General features: G+C 36.4%; 2 protein-coding genes across 3 annotated transcripts in view; one reads left to right on the top strand and one right to left on the bottom strand.

Annotated features, from left to right (window-relative positions):
* LOC127416078 (cAMP-dependent protein kinase inhibitor beta-like) overlaps positions 1-6,941 on the bottom strand; it is a 37,288-nt gene extending 30,347 nt beyond the window's left edge. Inside the window, exon 1 of one of the 2 annotated variants that reach the window (XM_051655201.1) lies at positions 6,702-6,941. The gene's annotated coding sequence lies outside the window, so the exon portion shown is untranslated. The remainder of the gene's footprint in view (positions 1-6,701) is intronic. The other variant, XM_051655199.1, reaches the window with a different exon arrangement.
* Positions 6,942-10,466: 3,525 nt separating this feature from the next.
* On the top strand, positions 10,467-22,827 carry LOC127416056 (serine incorporator 1-like). The gene is made up of 10 exons (XM_051655171.1): positions 10,467-10,602; positions 11,513-11,674; positions 15,931-16,124; positions 16,440-16,519; positions 16,887-17,024; positions 17,129-17,298; positions 17,750-17,840; positions 17,945-18,086; positions 18,483-18,707; positions 21,840-22,827. The coding sequence occupies exons 1-10, from the start codon at positions 10,564-10,566 to the stop codon at positions 21,976-21,978; spliced, it is 1,380 nt and encodes a 459-aa protein (XP_051511131.1). The 5' UTR covers positions 10,467-10,563; the 3' UTR covers positions 21,979-22,827.
* Positions 22,828-23,262: the final 435 nt, after the last annotated feature.

Genomic DNA, 23,262 nt, shown 5'->3' with positions numbered 1-23,262 from the left:
AGTAGTAAATGAATCCAAGCAAGTTTTCTTTGTAATCTTACCAGGCCGAAAGCCAGAGAGCTCCTCTCTGTTGCTTATCATTGGCTTGAAACTGTGTTTTTGAGGCTGCTGCCCCTACACCACAGTTAAAAAACACCTTTTAAAATATTTATGATAGGCTGTATAGAAAAGGGCATGAAGGGATAGAGTAGTGATAAACAGACTAATCAATAGCGGCCATAAGGAACTGGCACCAGCACAACCTTGGCCAGCAATCCGGAGCCCTAAACAAGCTACATTAGAGCTGAAATATTCTCAGATAAGCCAATGACTAAATCCACTAAACTGTCATTTGCTTACTATGCTGTTTCAGATGCTTAATGTGTATAACGGCACCTAAATCCTTAACTTCTTCGCATCTCTTGCAAATCATCCACATTGGCCGTTGTGTCCGTCTAAAGTTTTGGTAGTCAGTCCAAAGGGAGAAATACTTAAAAAGCACCTTCTTCTCTTCCTGAGTCGTTATACAGTGGTAAACGGCTGCCATTAACACTCACAGTGGTGCTCACATTGATGACGCAATGGACCATGGTTTGAACCCAAATAATACATGATAAAGAGTGAAAAGAGACCTGCAGGAGCAGGGAGAGGGGGTGGAATCGAACTTGGGTTTGGACCAAGCAATCAAAGCAAGTATGAAAACAGTAAATGAGAAATGCAAGACAGCCCTTTTTTAGGCAGCACTGATCTGATTTTTACTACACCGATCCACACAATCTACTGTAGGTTTTCGACACACATACTGTATGGTATGATGCATGATGACACTTTCATAAATAATTCACAACTGTGAGGGTCCCTGCTTAATCAATATAATGGTCCTTGTGAATGCGATGCCATATTCTCCCGTCACAGACGATTTAGCCAGTGCAAACAGAGGCATCATTGGACAGAAAGTGAGAGTTGTAAAGCTTCACAACATGTGACAATTTATTTTATTTACTTGACATATGGTACATGCTGCCACAGTAATAGCAGACAATAAAAGAGACCACAGTCTTGGTGTAAGACATTTTGTCAGTTAGCAGAGACAGATCAAAGGAGGAAACCCAGGATACCTTGGTCCCCAGATTGATGCGGTTTATTTTTAGGTCTGATGATGATTCACTCAAATCCGGCAATTTAAGATAACAGATAACAGCGGGACCTCTGGAACTGTATAACCCTCCATTGCCAGACTTTAAACAACACTGCAAAAAATCCTTAGAACTTAGAAACAAAATCAATTTACTTGAGAGGCAAAATGACATAAAATATTAGGTCTTGTTTTCAGAGATATCTAACAAAATTTTGTGAGGTTTATGCCTGAAAAAAAAATAATAAAAAAAAAATAAATAAAACATTTGCAAATGTATATGAAAATAAACTAAATGCATAATAATATGTTTTTCCCTATTTATCTCCTTTGTCAAATATTTTGTCTTGTTTTAAAGGGATTCACACAAAAATATAAATGATATCATTATTTACTTAACTTCATGTTGTTCTAAACTTGATTAACTTTCTTCCATGGAACGCAAAAGGAAATGTTAGGCAGAATGATAGCCTCACACCCTGTCTACACCAGGCGCGTTTGTTGATGCAAAGCAACGTGCCGCAATGGCTTGATGCCATCAACACTGGATGTGTCGACACAAACATTCTAAACCGTTTAATTTGTGTAGTTGTGCCTGCCTGTGCAGCACAAAATGGAACGCAACACCAGTTTATTGTCACGCAACAGACGCGCCGCAACGGACGCTTCCTTTAAAGACAGCATCATTGATTATAACAGGGTTCTATTGCTCTTTACGCAACGCTCGTGTCCGGTGTAGACAGGGTGTCAGTCACCATTCACTTTTATTGTCAGGAAAAAAGATGCAATGAAAGTTAATGGTGACTGAGACTAATATACTAAACACGATCTCCTTTTGTGTTTCTGAAAAGAAAGCCAAGTGGGTTTGGAACAACATGAGGCTGAGTAAATGATGACAGAATTTTAAAACTTTAAATTATATGAACTAGTAATTGCAAGTAAATGTATTTTAAGTATGTTTATATATTTTTCTTGAAGTAAAAATCCATATACAAAGTAGGAAAGTGAATTTGCCCAACTACAATGGGGAAAAGCATTAGGCCGCCTTATCACCTGGATGCTGTATGGTCTTTAACTGCTTAGTAAGGGAAGAAACACAGTGATGTACCCCATACGGGGATCTGCATAAAAGCCCACTTGTCACTATCAATGCGCCTCTGAAAACCACTGTTGATCCATCAGTGTCAACTCCAGCTTTCCTAGTCAATGAAAAACTGCAACGCCCATGCAGAGTTACAATAAAAACTCATTAGGCTGGGGGTGGGGGATGCCACTTTATATGTCAATATTTTGTTACCGACAGCAATGGTTTGCATGCTGTTAATGATTTTCTGTTAAAAAGTTATTTAAATTGGTGTGCCACAAATAAATCTGTTATATGCACAAATTTCAAAGAATTTCACTGTTTGAAGGGGATTTTGGAATTTCGGTGTTACTAGCATCGCCATACGTAATTTGCAAAAATGACTGTTTTCAAATAAGTTTCCCAAAAACACCCCCGACTTTCACTGATAAAAAAAAAAAAAGATAGTTACATCCCAAACTCATGCCATTGGTTGAGCTCATGTTGCTATGTCAGGCTGGAATGCTTAAACAAACAATGAGCAATGTTTTTACTTTTCATGGAAACCAACCTATGAATTGGTTTCTTATAATTGTTTCTGCATATTAAGCTAGTATGGGAGAAAGTATTTTAACACACATCAGCTTTAAAGACTTCTGTGGGGGTGGTGGTAGTTTAGTAGTTACAGATTGATAAAGCCAACATATTGTTATTCTACAAACTTGTTTTTTTTAAATTCCAAGACCAATATCAACATTTCTGACTGCAACTCCTCCTTTTAAGCTTCATCCACCAAATTTGTGACATACATTCAGCCTGTTGTGACTCAGGTTGCTGTATCTTTTTGAACTGATCGGACTTACGGTTTTCACACAGTGGATGGTCAAACAAAAATCCCATATCCTTACAATGTATGTTCAAATGGGCCAAGACCATTCATACTCCAACTTTCAAAAAATCAAAAAATCAAATGTAAACAAACCCATAGATACAGTCGGCAACGCGTCATACACTGGGTGCGTGGTTTAGTGTGGGGGAACTCGATTCCCTGTTACCATAGTTACTCATTCATTACTATGAGTAAAACGAAGAGAAATATCCAATATATTTGAATATTTTAACTACGAAAAACGTGACGAAAATCTGTTGTAAAGTTTTTTGCACTACAGTCAAAGCCAAAAAACCTGGAACCGATTTTTTTTATCATCTTCCAACAGACAAATATATAAGCCTAAAGAAGAGTACTGCGGCTGCAGTCAGCCATCTGCTGGATACGTGGTTTAGTGTGTTTGAGAAACATCCGAGCGGATTCAAGACTAAATCAATCATCGTATCCTCATAACAGTGGTTCCCACTGTAAACCCGAATAAGTTAGCAGAACTAAAAAAATGTTAGGTAATCAGTTACATCAAACTTTTTAAATTAATAAATTACAAGTTTAAGTAAGCAGAACTGTCAGATTCTGATTTTGTACTAGATTTAGATTTTTTTCTTAACTTGAAATATTGAATAAGCTAACTCCTGCATTTTAATGGTACTTAACTTTAAATGTAACTCTTTGGTTGAACTAATAATCATCATGTAGGCTCAACTTAAATATGTCAAGTAGAGGAAACCTAGCTAGCTAGTACTAGATCGGAGGATCATCAGAGACTCCAGCCACCCGAGCCATGGGCTGCTCTCACTGCTACCATCAGGCAGGCGGTATTGCAGCATCAGGACCCGCACCAGCCGACTTCTTCCCCCGAGCAATCAGACTTTTGAACTCTTGATCTCTCACAATCAATATACATCAGCACTGCACTTTATTAATCTTATTATCTCACACTGGACTGTCATAAATTATATTCTCTCTTAACAACACACTGGCAACTGACTGTCAACCGACAGCCTGAATGTCAATACAGTACAATACAACCTACTGTGCATTTTATATATACTATATATACTATTTTTTTTATTGAATAATGTGTATCTATATTGTGTGTATTGTATAATGTACATTGTATGTTATTATTTGTATATTGTGTTGTGTGTAATTATATGTATATTAGATTTTAAATTGTGTTGTGTAAATCTGTTGTTTATTGTAATTGGTATATGTCTCATCACTGTCATGACTGCTATGTTGCTCAGAACTGCACCCAAGAATTTCACACCACTATTGCACTTGTGTATATGGTTGTGTGACAATAAAAAAAGTGAGTGAGTGAAGTGAGTGATTTGTCTGTCCACCTGTCTCCTTCAAACTTTAATACATTTTAAAACTATTAGACAAGTTTTTGTCCAGCCAACATCAAAGTTTATCGTAACAAATCTAGTTTGTAAATTGCCTTCCACAATATATATTGTTCCAAAGCAGCTTTACAAAAAATAGCATATTTAAAACTTCCAGTGAACAGGACATAATCTAAGCAAGATCTAGTCTCCTAACTCAAAGGTTGTAGGTTCAGACCCCAGACACTTAAGTACTTAAGTGCATAAACTCATACACATCTGAGTTACTGGAATCCCCTGTGACTATTGTGACTCATTGCCCAGGCCTATATTTGGTCATTTTAAGACAATTTTGTATATTGTTGGTATCAAACCAACAATATTGGAAGCTGTGTGAAAAGCCTTTCACATTCTTTATTTTCAAATATTTTTTTGTGAATTTAGAGTAAATATTATGTAAAACGTGCTGATTTAGATGCAAAACAATTGTGTGCATCTTACTTGATATCAGTATATTGTGTACATAAGCATTCTATCAACCATTTGAAAAAAAAAAAAAAAAACATATTAGTTGACCATTAAAATTAATGTGTATAAGTATTACATGGCTATTTTATATACCAGCAACTGTAGTGTTAATTGCACTGGATTAAGAAACTGAATGTTAACTAATTAACTATCCATGATTGTTTGTGTGCTGTGCATGCCTTCCTGCTTTGCACTGTGTGTATACTAGAAAATATTTGTAATTCATGGGCGAATTGGTGGAATGAATGGAGTGTTGAGCTCTCTTGGGATGCTGCCAGTGAAGCACTAGAACAGAAGCTGCCATGGCTTTCACAAGGGCCTTGATGATACTCTGAGGGAGGTTGAAACAGAATGAATATCAGCTGTTAAAAGAGAAGATAGAGAGAGACAAAGAGAGAGAGAGAGAGAGAGAGAGAGAGAGAGAGAGAGAGAGAGAGAGAGAGCGAGAGAGAGGCTGCAGTCCTTCAAGGCCAAATTTTTTTTTTCTGTTGCATTACACTGTCAGCTTAAATTCATCTTATCTTTCCAAATTACTTCTGTAACAAGACAAGAAAGAACTCTGGGTTTCAAATAAGCGCTTTGAGGTACAGAACCTCTCATTGCTTTGTGGTAATATGTTATTTTACCACTGTTCCATTTGCTCATTACAATAATCTGTTAAGAGTCCACAAGAGTGTGTCTCTTCAAAACGTATTTTTATAACTTCTCAACTCCTTACGCAAATTTAAAATAACAGTTTACGTTTTATTTAAAGGTGAGGTGTGTGAATTGCTAATATTATGATTGTTTTCAAACAGGTTTCTTGAACAGGCCCCAATGTTATTGGTCGTCCAAACAATTAATCCCGCCTCCAAACTTGTGTCACTGGTTGAGACAATTTTACTATGTTAGTCTGTCAAATAGCGCTATGTCTTTAAAGTTCTACAGAACCACAGTATTTACACTCTTCAAGAAGTCATCCTATGAATTTCTTAGTTGACTCTCCACATTAAATGTGGATAGAAGGTATTTTAACATAGAATATACAAACTTCACCTTTACTTCAGGCACAAAAATGCAGATCTTACTTTAATATTCAAATCCTATGAATTGGATATGAACCAATGTAAAACCTGAAACATTATAATCATAGAATTCAATTACAACTCAAGAACATGAATTAACTGCAATCAACATACAAAAGCTATTATTATTCAATTATAGGTTGTGGTAAATAAATCCTTTAATATGCAGAACAGAAAACAAACAATTTTGTTTTCTAGTTTTAACAGAAAACATCCAAATCCAAGGTCAAACAGATTTCAGGCACACAAACACCAACTTAAAATATAGCTCAGAAAAGGTTTGTTTTGGCATAACCTTTTATCTAAGCTTCACTAAAAAGAATGCAACTTCCTACATTTAATCATGGCAACTTATTAAATTATTATTATTAATATATATTATTATTAAATGCATTCATTCATTTAATTCATATTCGATCAAACGCATTTATGTAAACCTATGCATTCCTTTATTTACTATCCATTCCTTCATCTGCTAGACGAGCAGGCTACATGGCATGACCAAATTGCATATAAACTGGCAGATTGGTAACAATGGATTTTCCTCATGACAACTGGAATTGTTTAACTATATCCATAGTCATTCAAAACACGCGATTCATTTTCCTTACTGTCAAGTCACTGCAATCATTTATGCTGCATGTAAATGAATGGACAGCTGTAATGCATCAGTGAGCATCTGGATACAGCGCACATACATAACTTAAAAGCTCACATAGAGTGATGCTGTCCACAGACGCGTCTGACAGATCCATAACCCTCTCCCAGCATCTGAAACATGCATCATCAGATGTTTTACTCACTCCGAATACAAAGCAACTCTTCGAAGCAGAGTTATCCAGGAGAACACTACGAATCAATACCAACAGAGACTATCCGTGATGGGAACTCCGCGTTTTGACACCATCTCCGTCGTGATTCTCCTTCACTCTGAGACCGCGATTGCAGCGCGAGCGAGCACAACTACCCCGCGGCCCGCGCGCCGCTGACATCACACGCGCATGCGCAATGCTAAACGCTCACTGGCAAAGACTTAAAAAGTTGAATGACGAAAAACAAAATTATGTTTCTTTGTCTTTTTCCGATGTGCCCCAATTGACCCAAATGATAAGATTTAACTAGTTGATAGATGTACAAGATGAAACGCAACTAATGCCTACAATCCAAAATGACCAGATGCAGTTTATAATTACTTAGAAGGATAATGAATCTAGATTAATTAAGATTAATTTTCAATAATTGATTAAATAATGCTGATTTAGTTCGTTGTAGCGTGATCATTTTGTGCTGTTTAACACTTCAGTATTTAAACTGTACTACCATTCATGGGTTGATGTGACATTTACAAATAAATTCTAGAGACTGTTGTGTGTGAAAATCCCAGGAGATCAGCAGTTACAGAAATACTCAAACCAGCCCGTCTGGCACCAACAATCATCCATGCGATTATTTAATCAGCCAATCGTGTGGCAGCAGTGCAGTGCATAAAATCATGCAGATATGGGTCAGGAGCTTCAGTTAATGTTCACATCAACCATCAGAATGGGGGGAAAAAATTTGATCTCAGTGATTTGGACCATGGCATGATTGTTGGTGCCAGACGGGCTGGTTTGAATATTTCTGTAACAGCTGATCTCCTGGGATTTTCACGCACAACAGTCTCTAGAATTTACTCTGAATGGTGCCAAAAACAAAAAACATCCAATGAGGGGCAGTTCTGCAGATGGAAACGCCTTGTTGATGAGAGAGGTCAACAGAGAATGGACAGACTGGTTTGAACTGACAAAGTCTACAGTAACTCAGATAACCGCTCTGTACAATTGAGAAGAATAGCATCTCAGAATGTTATTCTGAGATGCGGGTTGGCACTGTTTTGGCGGCACAAGGGGGACCTACACAATATTAGGCAGGTGGTTTTAATGTTGTGGCTGATCGGTGTATATACTATATATATGTATATGTATACTGTATATATGTATACTGCATATAAAATATATTACTGTGGGTGACAGGACTTGGAAGATAAGGTTTGCTCCTAAAAGAAACACCATCTTGGTGGACGAATTGAATTGTTATCACCTTTTAAAATGAATAAGCCACATCCTAATAATAGTCCATGTAAATTCAACATTCAAATCAGGCTATGACCGCTAGCTAAACTTTCCTATGCAACGGCTTTCTTGGAACAATGAAGATTTTTCTAGACCTCTGTTTTATTTAATCACAAATTCCTTAGTGCCAATTATTACCTGTACTTACAAACAGCTTGATTTCCATGACAGCACAGCTGTTTCCAAGTACTGACTTAGATTTTCTTGATTTCAATTTCATTACTAAATAATTTGTATGCATACACTGAAGTCTAATGTAGACATTTGATTTCCACCATGCAGAATGATAGAACATGAAAGAAAGAATGTTACCCCAAACCTCGCTGCCTTTTCTCCCAGACAATGAGTACTCAAATGTGTAATCAAGTTGGTATTGTAAGCTAGAGGAACTAAGGCATTGTTCTGTATACCCAATAAAAAATACCAGTTATAAACAAAAGGCTTTTAAAGCCTGATTCAATAGAAACCTTTTTAAACGCCACAAATATGCTTTTTACTGTCTGGATCTTTAGGAACATGAACTGGCAGTTTAAAGAACTACAAAAGATCTATGTAATGTAACATCAAGAATATTTTAAAATCCAAAGAACTATATGGCCAACTTAAGACCCTATACATAGAAAACGGTTCCATGCTTACCCTACTGCAATACCAAAAATGAATAAATAAATAAATATAAAATCAATCAATCAATAAATAATAGAGTAACAGTTTCTTTAAAGATGATTTGTAAGTAATAATGCTAAAGAAATGTTAATAATAATACTAGAAAGTGTTATAGATAATGCTATTTCAATTTGAGTGGCAGAAAACACTTTAGGAGATTATTGTACCGTGGAATTATCATTTTATGGTGCCTCTAAGCTCCTATTTTTCCTGAGAGGATGTTTTGCAAGCATATTACTCTGTATTCTCAATGTATTCTTTATTAACTTTCACTATTTAAAGACATGAAGCAGAATGCATCACAACATCTTTAGACAGATAATCTCACTATGGGATCATACTCAAGGGCAAGATTTACTAAAAGAGAGCCTTCAAAAGTAAACGTAGTCAAAGATAAATAGATATGTTTTATTTTAGAAAAGTAACTTTCTATTCTATACGAATATGCGATGAATTACTTGCTGTGTTGCACAAATAGCAAACGTAGACGCCCCTACCCCTACCATAAGAGAATAGCCTATAAACAACTGGTATGAAGCAAGAAACAATTGAGTCAAAACTAGAGTTTCCATTCTTAAAGGGCAATACAAACGCTTTTTAAATTTTGTGATTTTAACACTGCAATTTTAATACATGTTTTCAGCAGAAAGGAATCCTTTAAACTTATACCCATTAGCTTTTAGAATTAATAATATTTGATTTTAGTCATTTAGCAAACACTTTCATCCTAAGCGACAAATGAGGAATAGGACAAGCCATCTATCATTCAGAAGTCAACAATATCTGCAATGAACGATTGTATTTTTTATTAACTAACATCTGCAAAAAATTAATAAATGCACACTACCGTTCAAAAGTTTGGGGTCACTTGCCTGAAATGTTTCTCATGATCTTAAAAACCTTTTGATCTGAAGGTGTATGCTTATATGTTTGAAAGTAGTTTTGTAGACAAAAATATAATTGTGTTAACATATTAATTTATTTAATTATAAAACAAAAAACGTATTGACATTTATTTTTATTTATTTATTTATTTTTATTTTTTAAATGGATGACTTGGACCGAATAATTACAAAACAAAAAAATTATTGACATTTATTTTTATTTATTTATTTATTTTTATTTTTTAAATGGATGACTTGGACCGAATAATTAAGACAAGCAGCCACTAAGTGCCCAGCATATAGATAGAAACTCCTTCAATACTGTTTAAAAAGCATCCCAGGGTGATACCTCAAGAAGTTAGTTGAGAAAATGTCAAGAGTACATGTCTGCAAAATCTAGGCGAAAGGTGGCCACTTTGAAGATGCTAAAATATAACACAGTTTTGATTTATTTCGGATTTTTTTAGTCACAACATAATTCAGATATGTCCATTTCTATTATTCCATAGTTTTGACGACTTTATTATTATGCTAAAATGTGAAAAATAAAATAAAATAAAATAAAATAAAATAAAATAAAATAAAGAATGAGTAAGTGACCCTAAACCTTTGAATGGTAGTGTATATATATTGTTCATTGTTTGTTCATGATACCTAATGCATTACTTTAACTAATGTAAAAGTAAGGAACATTATTATAAAGTGTTACCTAAAACAATAATTGATTATTCATTTATTTTACTAGTAAGAAGAAGAAGAGGGAGAAACAAAGAGCGCAACATGACTTTTATTTTGAAATCAAAATTAGCTAGTAGTCTTGTGGTTTTCGGCTTCATCCGCAAGCGGAGCTTCATTGTAAACACACTGCGTCCATTTTCAAACCTATCCGGATAAACATCAGACATCAGCGCCGAACATGGGGGCCGTGCTCGGGCTTTGCTCCATGGCCAGTTGGGTGAGTTTACATATTTATATCCTGCTAAAATATAAATATAATCATAAAGACGTACGAAAGAAAATAACTATTGGATTTGTTGGCTAGTTTAGTATGTGGTGCTGATGGCATCCGCAGAAAAAAGCCACAACTGAGAGAGAAAATGGTGTCTGGGCCCTTCACGATGCCCTAAATTCCTGAAACCTACTGGATCTTTAAAATAATAACCACGAAAGACACATGACAGCACATTAAACACACTGTGTTTTATGGGGCGACTCTAATCAAACTATTGTTCAAAATGTATATAATGTTGAGTGGTTCCCCGTCATGGTATGATAGAGAAAGTCTTTGTTTTTGTTTCGATTCATTACAATAGTCATTATTATTATTATTATTATTATTATTATTTTTAAAGCAGGTCAAGTTTGTTATGATTTTAGATGTTGCGACATCAAAACAAGCATCAAATGTCAACTCATGACACAAGAGGAGAGGCCTACATGAGATATGTAGTGTTTACTTTTTGGTTACGTTGTAGAATAACGTTGATTCATAAGTCATTAAATGGTTAGTTTGCCCAAAAAGGAAATTTCTTTCATCATTTAATATTTTTCCAAACACGTATGATTGACTTATTTTAGGAAGGATTTAATGCCCTGTTTGAACTAATCACTTGATCTGAACACTATGTGTATTTGTTATGTAATGCCAGACAAATTTAGGTACAAGCTTCATTGTCTGTTGGCATTTGTGTCTCGGAAAGGTGAAGACTGAGTCACCTCTAATTAGTATGACTAATGATCAAGTCATTTATATCAAGCGCTGATATGAGTCATTCTGAAGTCAGTGTGTTTGTGCATTGCCCAACCTTGCTCATCTGACACTTACTGTACAAAGTTAATGTGTTCTTATATATTTTCCCCTGTAGATTCCTTGCCTTTGTGGCAGTGCTCCTTGCCTGTTGTGCAAATGTTGCCCGAATGGAAACAACTCAACTGTTACTCGGCTAATCTACGCCTTCTTTATGCTGCTGGGCGTGGGCATCGCCTGCATCATGCTCATGCCAGGCATGGAGGGGCATCTGAAGAAGGTAATCCAGCTGTAAATTTGCCATTGTGGTTGGTGTAGCATAGTGGTTGAAGATCTGGGCTGGGAAATGAAAGATTGTAGGTTCGAACACTGCACTGGCTATTAACAGTTAGGTAAAACACTTAACCTCAGATTACTCCGGTTGGATTATCCCTCTAATAAAAGTGTTCTGTGTGTTGCTTTCGACAAAAGCATCTGCTAAACGACTACTTACTGCTATTCTTGCCTTAGTTTACAATTTAAATTAGGGCTGTCAATCGATGAATTTTTAAAATAAAATTAATTACATGATATGCTGGTTAATTAACCGCATTTTTAAATTTTTGCAGAGAAAGGCCCTCAAATAACAATAAATACAGTTGTGCTCAAAAGTTTGCATACCCTGGCAGAAATTGTGAAATTTTGGCATTGATTTTGAAAATATGACTGATCATACAAAAAACTGTCTTTTATTTAAGGATAGTGATCATATGAAGTCATTTATTATCACATAGTTGTTTGGCTCCTTTTTAGTTCATAATGATAACAGAAATCACCCAAATGGCCCTGATCAAAAGTTTACATACCCTTTAATGTTTGGCCTTGTTACAGACAGACGAGGTGACACACAGGTTTAAATGGCAATTAAAGGTTAATTTCCCACACCTGTGGCTTTTTAAATTGCAAATAGTGTCTGTGTATAAATAGTCAATGAGTTTGTTAGCTCTCACGTGGATGCACTGAGCAGGCTAGATACTGAGCCATAGGGAGCAGAAAAGAACTGTCAAAAAACCTGCGTAACAAGGTAATGGAACTTTATAAAGATGGAAAAGGATATGAAAAGATATCCTCAGCCTTGAAAATGCCAGTCAGTACTGTTCAATCACTTATTAAGAAGTGGAAAATTCGGGGATCTTTTGATACCAAACCAAGGTCAGGTAGACCAAGAAAGATTTCAGCCACAACTGCCAGCAGAATTGTTCGGGATACAAAGAAAAACCCACAGGTAACCTCAGGAGAAATACAGGCTGCTCTGGAAAAAGATGGTGTGGTTGTTTCAAGGAGCACAATACAACAATACTTGAACAAAAATGAGCTGCGTGGTTGAGTTGCCAGAAAGAAGCCTTTACTGCGCCAATGCCACAAAAAAGCCCGGTTACAATATGCCCGACAACACCTCACAGCTTCTGGCACACAGTAATTTGGAGTGACGAGACCAAATTAGAGCTTTATGGTCACAACCATAAGTGCTATGTTTGGAGAGGGGTCAACAAGGCCTATAGTGAAAACAATACCATCCCCACTGTGAAGCATGGTGGTAGCTCACTGATGATTTGGGGGTGTGTGAGCTCTAAAGGCACGGGGAATCTTGTGAAAATTGATGGCAAGATGAATGCAGCATGTTATCAGAAAATACTGGCAGACAATTTGCATTCTTCTGCACGATAGCTGCGCATGGGACGCTCTTGGACTTTCCAGCATGACAATGACCCTAAGCACAAAGCCAAGTTGACCCTCCAGTGGTTACAGCAGAAAAAGGTGAAGGTTCTGGAGTGGCCATCACAGTCTCCTGACCTTAATATTATCGTGCCACTCTGGGGAGATCTCAAATGTGCGGTTCATGCAAGATGACCAAAGACTTTGCATGACCTAGAGGCATTTTGCCAAGAAGAATGGGCAGCTATACCACCTGCAAGAATTTGGGGCCTCATAGACAACTATTACAAAAGACTGCACGCTGTCATTGATGTTAAAGGGGGCAATACACCGTATTAAGGACTAAGGGTATGCAGACTTTTGAACAGGGGTCATTTCATTTTTTTCATTGTTGCCATGTTTTGTTTTATGATTGTGCCATTCTACAGTCTACAGTAACCTACAGTTGAATATGAATCCCATAAGAAATAAAAGAAATGTGTTTTGGCTGCTCACTCATGTTTTCTTTAAAAATGGTACCTATATTACCAATTCTCCAAGGGTATGCAAACTTTCGAGCACAACTGTAAATATATAATGATTAAATAATTATTAGATGTCATATTTAAATAATTATGAATATATGCTATAAATATAATAATTCAGCTCATTAAAATGTATTGCATTATTGTGGCAAATGAGTAAAACATTGAAAAGACAATACAATAAGTGGCTTAAAAATGGAAAATTCTCATGTTTTATTCACCCTCATGCCATCCCAGATGTGTTTGGCTTCCCATCTCAGAATATCTCCTACATTTTGAAGCTCCAAAAGCACATAAAGGCAGCATAAAAGTAATCCATATGCCAGATGTTAAATGAACGTCTTCTAAAGTTATAAGTGTGGGTAAGAAATGGATCAGTATTTAAGTCCTTTTTTACGCAGTCTCCACTTTCACGTTCTTCTTGTGTTTTTGGCGATTCAGATCTTCATGCATATCGCCACCTACTGGCAGGGAGAAGAATTTATAGTAAAAAGGGGCTTAAAAAGGACTTTGCAGTAAAAATGGACAGTATATTTCTGTTTCTCACCCACATTTATCTTATCGCTGCTGAAGGCTGATTTAACCACTGGAGTCTTATGGATTACTTTTATGCTGCCTTTAAGCGCATTTTGGAGCTTCTGAATTTTGGTACCCATACACTTGCATTGTGAGGACCTACATACCTGAAATATTCTTCTGACACGTGTACATTAACAAATCTTTATAAAAGCCTCTATCTCGGACAGATTGAAGAATTAAATTACAAAATGGATTGCTGTGGACTGTAGGCCAGTGACATGCTTACGTTCCATAATATGGAAATAAACAAAATATTGCCTTCTTAAAGGTAATGTTCACCCAAAAATTACAGTTCTCATCATTTATTCATCTTCATGCCATACCAGATGTGTGACTTACTTACTTTTTCAAGTCTGTAGGTCCTCACAATACAAGTGAATGGGTACCGAAATTCAGAAGCTCCAAAACGCACTTAAAGGCAGCATATAAGTAATCCATAAGACTCCAGTAGTTAAATCCATGTCTTCAGAAACTATATAATAGGTCTGGGTGAGAATCTGATAAAACTTTAAGTCATTTGTTTACTCTAAATCTCCACTTTCATATCTGAAATTGAAAGTGGAGATTTAGAGTAAAAAAGGACTTAAATATCGTTCTCTTTCTCACCCACACCTATTTTATTGCTTTTGAAGATATGCATTTCAACACTGGAGTCATGTGGATTACTTTTATGTTTCCTTAATGTGATTTTTGGAACTACAAAAGTCTGATCACCATTAACTCATATTGTATGGCTGTACAGTGCTGAGCTACCTTTCTAAAAATCTTATTTTGTGTTCTGCTGATGAAAGAAAATCATATACATCTGGGATGGCATGAGGGTGAGTAAATGAACTATCCCTTTAAATATAGCTGTTATCTGTGCTATATTTAATCTGCAACACATTGTGAACATAACATATTGAATACAGACAACGGTATAAAAAGAAAAGTTTGGTTTGCACTAACTACATACTACATGCATCATTATCTCAAAACATCGGCTTTCCACACAAAACACGACAGATGCAACAACAACGTGCTGTTTCTTCTCGAATATGGTAGGAAGCATTGTTGGGTATCGTAAATAAAATACAATGAAGAATAATGAATGAATGAGTAAAAATGAAATGAGGAACATTCATGTCATAATAACTGTAACAGGATGACTGGCAGGTTGTGGACGGTGACAGGATGCACACAACATTGCAACTGAGGGGTCTTTGGTTTCAAGACATGATATTATGACGTCATAGTAAGCTATGTCCCAAAACGTACACACTTTTTTGCTACACAATTGTAGACACATTTCCATTACAAAAAGAGGACACACTTTAAGGGCATAGTGCAAGCAGGCGAATTGGGACATAGCATGTGGTTTGTTCTCTGTACAGCTGTGCGTCGCCTAGACAGCTGGAGTTTCACTTACTGCCCCCTGCTGAAAACAGGTGGTACTTCAAGTTTAAATTGCTCCGATGGTAGGAATATTCCTTATTACGTTCTGGGAACATGATTAATTGCGTACGTTTTTTTTTTTTTTTTACGTTTTATTTTTTTATGTAATGAATCACACCGAATTAATGCGTTAAATCGACAGCTCTAATTTAAATACATTTTGGAAAGTTTGTAAAAATTTGTGCAAAGTTTAGATTCTCAAATCAAATGTAGTTTTACTTCTGAGGCCTTTTTATGATGGTCTTTTGTTGTCTAGGTAATGGGGCATTCCAGTAATTTCCATGTTATTTGTATGTCGCTGCAGATTCCAGGCTTTTGTGAAGGAGGAATGGGGTCGTCTATTCCAGGGGTCGAAGGTCACGTGAACTGTGATGTCCTTGTTGGGTATAAGGCTGTGTATCGCGTATGCTTTGGGATGGCCATGTTCTTCCTGCTTTTCTCTCTCATCATGGTGAAGGTCAAGAGCAGCCAGGACCCACGAGCCGCTGTGCATAATGGGTATGTTGCCTAGTGGTTAAGAGAGGTTGAGGGTTTGAATAAGAGGAATCGCTATTGCGTCTATTGAAAAAGCACTTTATGAAGTTCTGAAAGTCAGTTTAGATAAATTAGCTTTTAGACATTAGCTTAATAGCACAGTAGTAGCAAGTCAAGTGACATAAATAAACTGTAAAAAGCATGCAATTAGCTTTACTTGGGCAATGCTGGAAATAAAAATATTTTCAACAATATTTGCTCTAAATATGCAAACTAATAATAAAAAAAATTGTGATCTTTAAGCTCCACTAAGCTTCCTAAATGTTCCATCTTCTCCAGGTTTTGGTTCTTCAAATTTGCGGCTGCCACTGCTATTACAGTCGGAGCTTTCTTCATTCCCGAAGGCCCCTTTACTACTGGTAAAAGACCCTTATTCTTACTATATCACCTTAATTATAAACCATGCTTGTTATTACTTGATTATAACAACACTAAGGCGATTACACTCATTTACTCACCCAAATGTAGAACCCAAAAGGAGATAAAGAGACCCTGTTAGCCTCAGTCATCATTCACTTTCATTGCATCTTTCTTCCACCATGCAATGAAAGTGAATGGTGACTGATGCTAATATTCTGCTAGATAACTCTGTGTTCCACAGAAGAAAGTCAGCTTTGGAACAACATAAAAGGGAGTAAATGATTTGGGTGAACTATACCTTTAAGAGGTTGTTCCAACATCTATTTATGAGGAAGATCTAATGATCTTCTGCTTGGCCTCTTCCAGTCTGGTTTTACGTTGGCATGGCCGGAGCGTTCTGTTTCATCCTCATCCAGCTAGTGCTCTTGATTGACTTTGCTCACTCTTGGAACGAGTCCTGGGTGGAGAAGATGGAGGAGGGAAACTCTCGCTGCTGGTATGCAGGTATGTGGAAGAACAACCTAATTTTGATTGGTCTCATTTGAGAGTCAAGGTGTAAAAAGACTGTATGCTATGAAAAAAAAAAAAGATTTATTCACTGTCCACAGCTCTTCTGTCGGCCACAACCATCAACTACGCTCTGTCCTTGATGTCCCTGGTGCTCTTCTATGTGTATTACACTCACTCTGATGGCTGCACTGAGAACAAGGTGTTTATAAGCATCAACATGTTGCTGTCTGTCGGGGCGTCTGTCTTGTCCATCCTGCCTAAAATCCAGGTAATAAATGCGTAGACATCAGGGTTTGTATGGACAGTATCAGATAAATATTGGTCTGTTACAGCTACTTTTCAACCAACAGCTTTAATCAATATGATAGAAAATGAAAGTTCTCCCATCATTTACTCAACCTCATGTTGTTCCAAACCCGTATGACTTTCTTCTGTGGGAAGAGAAAAAAAAAAAAGTTGAGTTGAGTTGCAAAAAGATGCAGTGAAAGTGAATAGTGACTTTTGTGTTCCATAGAAGAAAGTAAGTTATACGGGTTTTGGAACAACATGAGGGAGAGTAAATTATGACATAATTTATCACTTACTGTTATAATATTGTTCAAAGTTTTGAATGAGTATAATTTATTTTCACTGAGCAAGTATTACATGAAGTTGTGTAAATAATAAGAGAATAAAGCTTTACCTCATGATGTAAAGTTCATTTCCTTTTCTTTCCTCAGGAGTCACAGCCCAGGTCTGGTCTCTTGCAGTCCTCTATTGTTTCCTTGTACACCATGTACCTGACTTGGTCTGCCATGACCAATGAGCCTGGTATGCATTCTGAGATATTTAGGAAAGGAAGACAACATGTTCTACTGTAAACATCTGGTGATAAAATCACTCTGAAATGTGTTTTTTTTTTTCTACCCATCAAGACCGCAAGTGCAATCCAAGCTTGCTCAGCATTATAGGCCTCAACAGCACCAGCCCTGCTGGTCAGGACCGCGTTGTTCAGTGGTGGGATGCTCAGGGCATTGTAGGATTGATTCTGTTCCTGTTGTGTGTGCTGTACTCCAGGTAAGAAAGTTTCCCATTTGTTAAAAGGGATTATTCTCACAAAATTAACATTTAGGCATCAATTACTCTCCCTTGTGTCATTTCAAACCAAAGGACTTTCTTTCTTCCTTGGAACACAAAAGGGGATGTTAGGCAGGATGTTAGCCTCAGTCACCAATCACTTTTATTGTATCTTTTTCCATACAGTGAAAGTGAAAGTTGACTGAGCGTAACATTCTGCCTAAAATCTATTTTTGTGTTGCACTGAAGAAAGAAAGTCGAAAAGATCAAAGATAGTTTGGGAATGACATGAGGGTGTGTAAATGATCATGAATTTTCATTTTTGGGTGAACTGTCACTTTAAATGATATGAGCAAATGTTTCCGCCTATTTTCAATGCTTTTTAAATTTCCTCAGCATCCGCAATTCCAGCAACGCTCAGGTGAACAAGCTGACCCTCACCAGTGATGAATCTGCTCTGATTGAGGATGGATCCGCTCCAGAGAACTTTGAAGTGAGCGATGGCAACAACCGTGCTGTTGACAATGAGAAAGATGGAGTCACCTACAGCTACTCTTTCTTCCACTTTATGCTATTCCTGGCCTCCCTGTACATCATGATGACACTGACCAACTGGTACAGGTATGTGTTCATATGATTAGGTATCATATGTAAATTTGTCTAATATATATATATATATATTATACAGCACTGTGCAAAAGTCTTCAGCACATAAGATGTTTCACAAAAGCATTTGTCTTAAGATGGTTATTTATATTATCTTCAGCTTTAGTGTGTCAATAGGAAATAAATAATGTTAGACTCCCAAACATTACTTTTGCAAATAGAAAAGATTAGAATAGAAGAACAGAGAGGCCTGCAACAGATGTCATGGCCCCCACAAAGCCCCCCACTGAACATCGTGTCAGTCTGAGATTACATGAAGAGACAGAAGCAACTGAGACAGCCTAAATAGATAGAAGAACTGTGGCGAATTCTCCAAGAAGCTTGGAACATCCTATCTGCCAACAACCAGTCCAGGTGTACCTAGGAGAATTGGTGCTGTTTTGAAGGCAAAGGTGGCCACACCAAATATTGATTTAGCTTTTTTACGTTTACTGGACTTTGTATGACATTAAGTGATAAATGAAAACTATTTATGTCATTATTTTTGAAGACATCCTCACTATGCAACATTTTTTAGAAGTGCCTAAAACTTTTGCACAGTACTGTGTGTGTGTGTGTGTGTGTGTGTGTGTGTGTGTGTGTGTGTGTGTGTGTACGTACGTATGTACATACATAGACCGGTCAGCTGCAACATTAAAACCACCTGCCTAATATTGTGTAGGTCCTCCTTGTGCTGCCAAAACAGCGCCAACCCAAATCTCAGAATGGCATTCTGAGATTATATTCTTACAGAGCGGTTATCTGAGTTACTGTAGACTTTGTCAGTTCGAACCAGTCTGGCCATTCTCTGACCTCTCTCATCAACAAGGCATTTCCATCCACAGAACTGCCGCTAACTGGATATTTTTTGTTTTTGGCACCATTCAGAGTAAATTCTAGAGACTATTGTGTGTGTAAATCCCAGGAGTTCAGTAGTTACAGAAATACTCAAACCAGCCCATCTGGCACCAACAATCATGCCACGCTCCAAATCGCTGAGATCACATTTTGTCCCCATTCTGATGGTTGATGTGAACATTAGCTGAAGCTCCTGACCCATATCTGCATGATTTTATGCACTGCACTGCTGCCACATGATTGGCTGATTAAATAATCGTATGGATGATTGTTGGTGCCAGACAGGCTGGTTTGAGTATTTCTGTAACTGCTGATCTCCTGGGATTTACACACACAACAGTCTCTAAAATGTACTCTGAATGGTGCCAAAAACAAAAAACATCCAGTAAGGGGCAGTTCTGCAGATGGACATGCCTTGTTGATGAGAGAGGTCAACAGAGAATGGCCAGACTGGTTCGAACTGACAAAGTCTACAGTAACTCAGATAACCGCTCTGTACAATTGTGGTGAGAAGAATAGCATCTCAGAATGCTGATCTGAGATTCGGGTTGGCGCTGTTTTGGCGGCACGAGGGGGACCTATACAATAATAGAAAGGTGGTTTTAATGTTGTGGCTGATTGGTGTGTGTGTGTGTGTGTGTATATATATATATATATATATATATATATATATATATATATATATATACACACATACATACATGGCTACTAACCAAGTAAATAAATAAATGGTCATGAAATGTTGATTTGAGTTGAAATTATTTTATGTGATAAGAAAGAGACCACTGAGTGTACAAGAGACTATCTGAAGCTATGTAGGAAATCTGTCAATTATACAGTTTAGCGGTCGTTATACAAAAATATTCGCCCGCAGAATACTGCAATTGACCAATCAGGATTAAGTATTTTAGAGAGCTATGCAATAACATGACTTAATTTTTCCATATCAGTGTATTCTTTTACTAGGCCAGGTTTCAAAAGTATCAATCACAAGTATATAATGTACTGTATAATTGAAGCCTAATTTATCTTGACACATGTGAAATTTAATATAAAAAAAACAAGCAAAACAGAATAGATTTATAGTATTTGACATCATATCATCATGACACGTTTGGTTATTACAGTCGTGTATGAAACATGTTATTAATAAATGAAATTTTTGTAATATAATTATCAACCTTATCCTCCTGAGACCCATGTGTGACTGCTGTGTGCATTTTCCTTTTCCCTTTTTGATTTGTTAGTAGTAGCACATAATAAACATGCACAATATTTTTTATTTTTTTCTAGACTGAATAGTTTTCCTAAAAAATGTTGTCCTTATATGTGGACAGTGCTACTAAGTTGTGAAATTTTAAATGAAACCAAGCTATATATATATATATATATATATATATATATATATATATATATATATATATATATATATATATATATATATATATATTTTTTTTTTTTTTTTTTTTATAAAATTTTTTATTATGTTTCTATGTTTTTTTTTTTAGACATTACAGACATTGCATTAAAAAAAAATCAGATTCAAAGTAATGGCCAGCATCATCCAATCACTGCCAACCATGTTACAATAAAATGATACATTATAAATTCTGAATCTATGTACTGATTAACATTGTCTCATGTCTGCCAAACATGTTGAGTGGTGAAAACATTCAGATTTTAGATTTTTAGAGTGAACGCACTTCAGAACAGTTCAAAATGCACCTTATTTTCATTCTAACTCCATATAAGTTATAATGCACAGTAAATATAGGTTTTCTAAGGAAAAAATGCGCCGAAGTACACATTTGCGTACATTGCGTTTAACAGTGCGACATTTTGTGATAAATAGCTCAAATTCTAGAAATGGCATGTCGGATGAAACTAGTGACTCTAATCTTTTGTCCCAAACAGGCTTCAATGAAAAAACTTAATTAGGTTTCTCACCAGATGTTTTTTTGTTGGCGTTTCTCCCAAAGACAAACTCTGCTGTGTTCGCCACCATGTTGTTTTGTCACATGTCTCCATTTATCCCTTTACTGACAGCATAGAGTCTTCTGAACTGCATGTGGACACGGGGTTGCACGAGGTTAAACCCATGAAAAATTGTCTGTCTGTATTCTAAATAGGTTAATCCCTATTCAGATCTGACCCCTAATATTGATTCAAGTCCACTGCATGATGAAAGAACTGCATTTGGCCTTTCACACAATTAAGCTTAAACTCTGGTCTCTGATCTAATTTTTAAAGCCCTGACTCCAGCTATGAGACGATGACCAGCAAATGGCCTTCCGTGTGGGTGAAAATCTCTTCCAGCTGGATCTGCATCTCTCTGTACGTGTGGACACTGGTGGCTCCACTGGTCCTCAACAACCGTGACTTCGACTGAGAGGATACATAGAATTAAAGCTTGTTGTAATGCTTTGCCATTATCTTTGTGAATATCCACCTGTATAGGATACGAGAGTTCTAAATGTAAATACTGTGAGTGTTTCATTCATTCAGCTAACCCTACATGTGTGTTTTATATTCTGCATGCTTTTATGTAGGAGTTTATTTGTTGAAATATAAAATAGGGGGTGAAATGAAGAACACAGTTTGAGATTCCAGTTATTATGTGAATATAAGTTCCTAAAGAAAGACTTTTAAGAGCACAATAGTGTGTTCTTCGAAATTAAGAGATGTTGGAACAGTAATTAATAGTTTCTGTATGTTTTTTAAAAAAAAAAATGATCTTAAGTTATTTGTGAAGAGTAGCAACAATGCAGGTCATGTTTTTCCATAAGTAATGTGACTTGTGATTTCCTATAGAATGCACAAAGTATACAGTGTTGCATTTGCATGTTAAAAATTTACAGGCAACTTAGAATTGTACATTTTGTCATGCTTTTGGCTTCCTAATGATTTGCACCAATAACATAACATATTTAAGACTGTAACAGTGCTAACCCTTTTGCAACTTGCACAGGTGAGTTAGGGTATGTTAAGCTTGTAGCCAATGTGTGATTGTGTTGAACAATGTTTTGCTCTGAATTTTGTTATTTCTAGCTGAAACTCCTTAATAGATGACATGTTTTGGTATTGTTATCCTTGTAGTCAATAGGCTCACTGGTAATATTTGTTGATTGAGCTGCTCTTGTACCAGTTTTTTTCAAGCTGTCAGTGTTATTTCTTGCCTTTTGACAAGTGCATTGTAATCATCCCACATTTCATCTTATTAAAGGTTTAAAACCCAAAATGTTTACTGAGTGAAGTGTGTAAACTAAATAAGGGAAAATGAAGTTTTCTAAAGCAATGGGGCTTTAATTAGAAATGTATTGACACTGGATTCAATGCATTTCTTCTGTTCACAGCTTAATTTACTGCCCTCTGCTGGCCAAAAAGATAAAGCGCACCTACCAAAGTTGCTAAGTTTTGTCATGTGTGGTTCTACAACTGTTATTTGACATTTGATTTAAAGCAATATCAGCACTTTATTGTCATTTTCATTTACAGTATTTTTAAATCAACCAAGTGAATAGGCTAGCTAGACTCAAGGGCTACAACATACGAGATGGCCACATTTACCTTTATAATTTTAAAGGGATCGTTCACCCAAAAATGAAAATTAATTTACTCACATTCACGCCAACCCAGATGTTTCTTCTGCAGCACACAAATAAATATATATATA

The sequence above is a fragment of the Myxocyprinus asiaticus genome, chromosome 25, assembly GCF_019703515.2.
Source record: "Myxocyprinus asiaticus isolate MX2 ecotype Aquarium Trade chromosome 25, UBuf_Myxa_2, whole genome shotgun sequence".
Classification (NCBI taxonomy): Eukaryota; Metazoa; Chordata; class Actinopteri; order Cypriniformes; family Catostomidae; genus Myxocyprinus; species Myxocyprinus asiaticus.
Note: the sequence above shows the minus strand (reverse complement) of the source record. Positions and strands in the feature narration are given on the sequence as shown.

Coding starts and splice junctions, on each gene's coding strand:
- LOC127416056 (XM_051655171.1), top strand. CDS start 10,564: ATGGGGGCCGTGCTCGGGCTTTGCTCCATGGCCAGTTGG. Junction 11,675..15,930: donor TGGAGGGGCATCTGAAGAAG/GTAATCCAGCTG, acceptor ATGTCGCTGCAG/ATTCCAGGCTTTTGTGAAGG. Junction 17,841..17,944: donor TGCCATGACCAATGAGCCTG/GTATGCATTCTG, acceptor CTACCCATCAAG/ACCGCAAGTGCAATCCAAGC.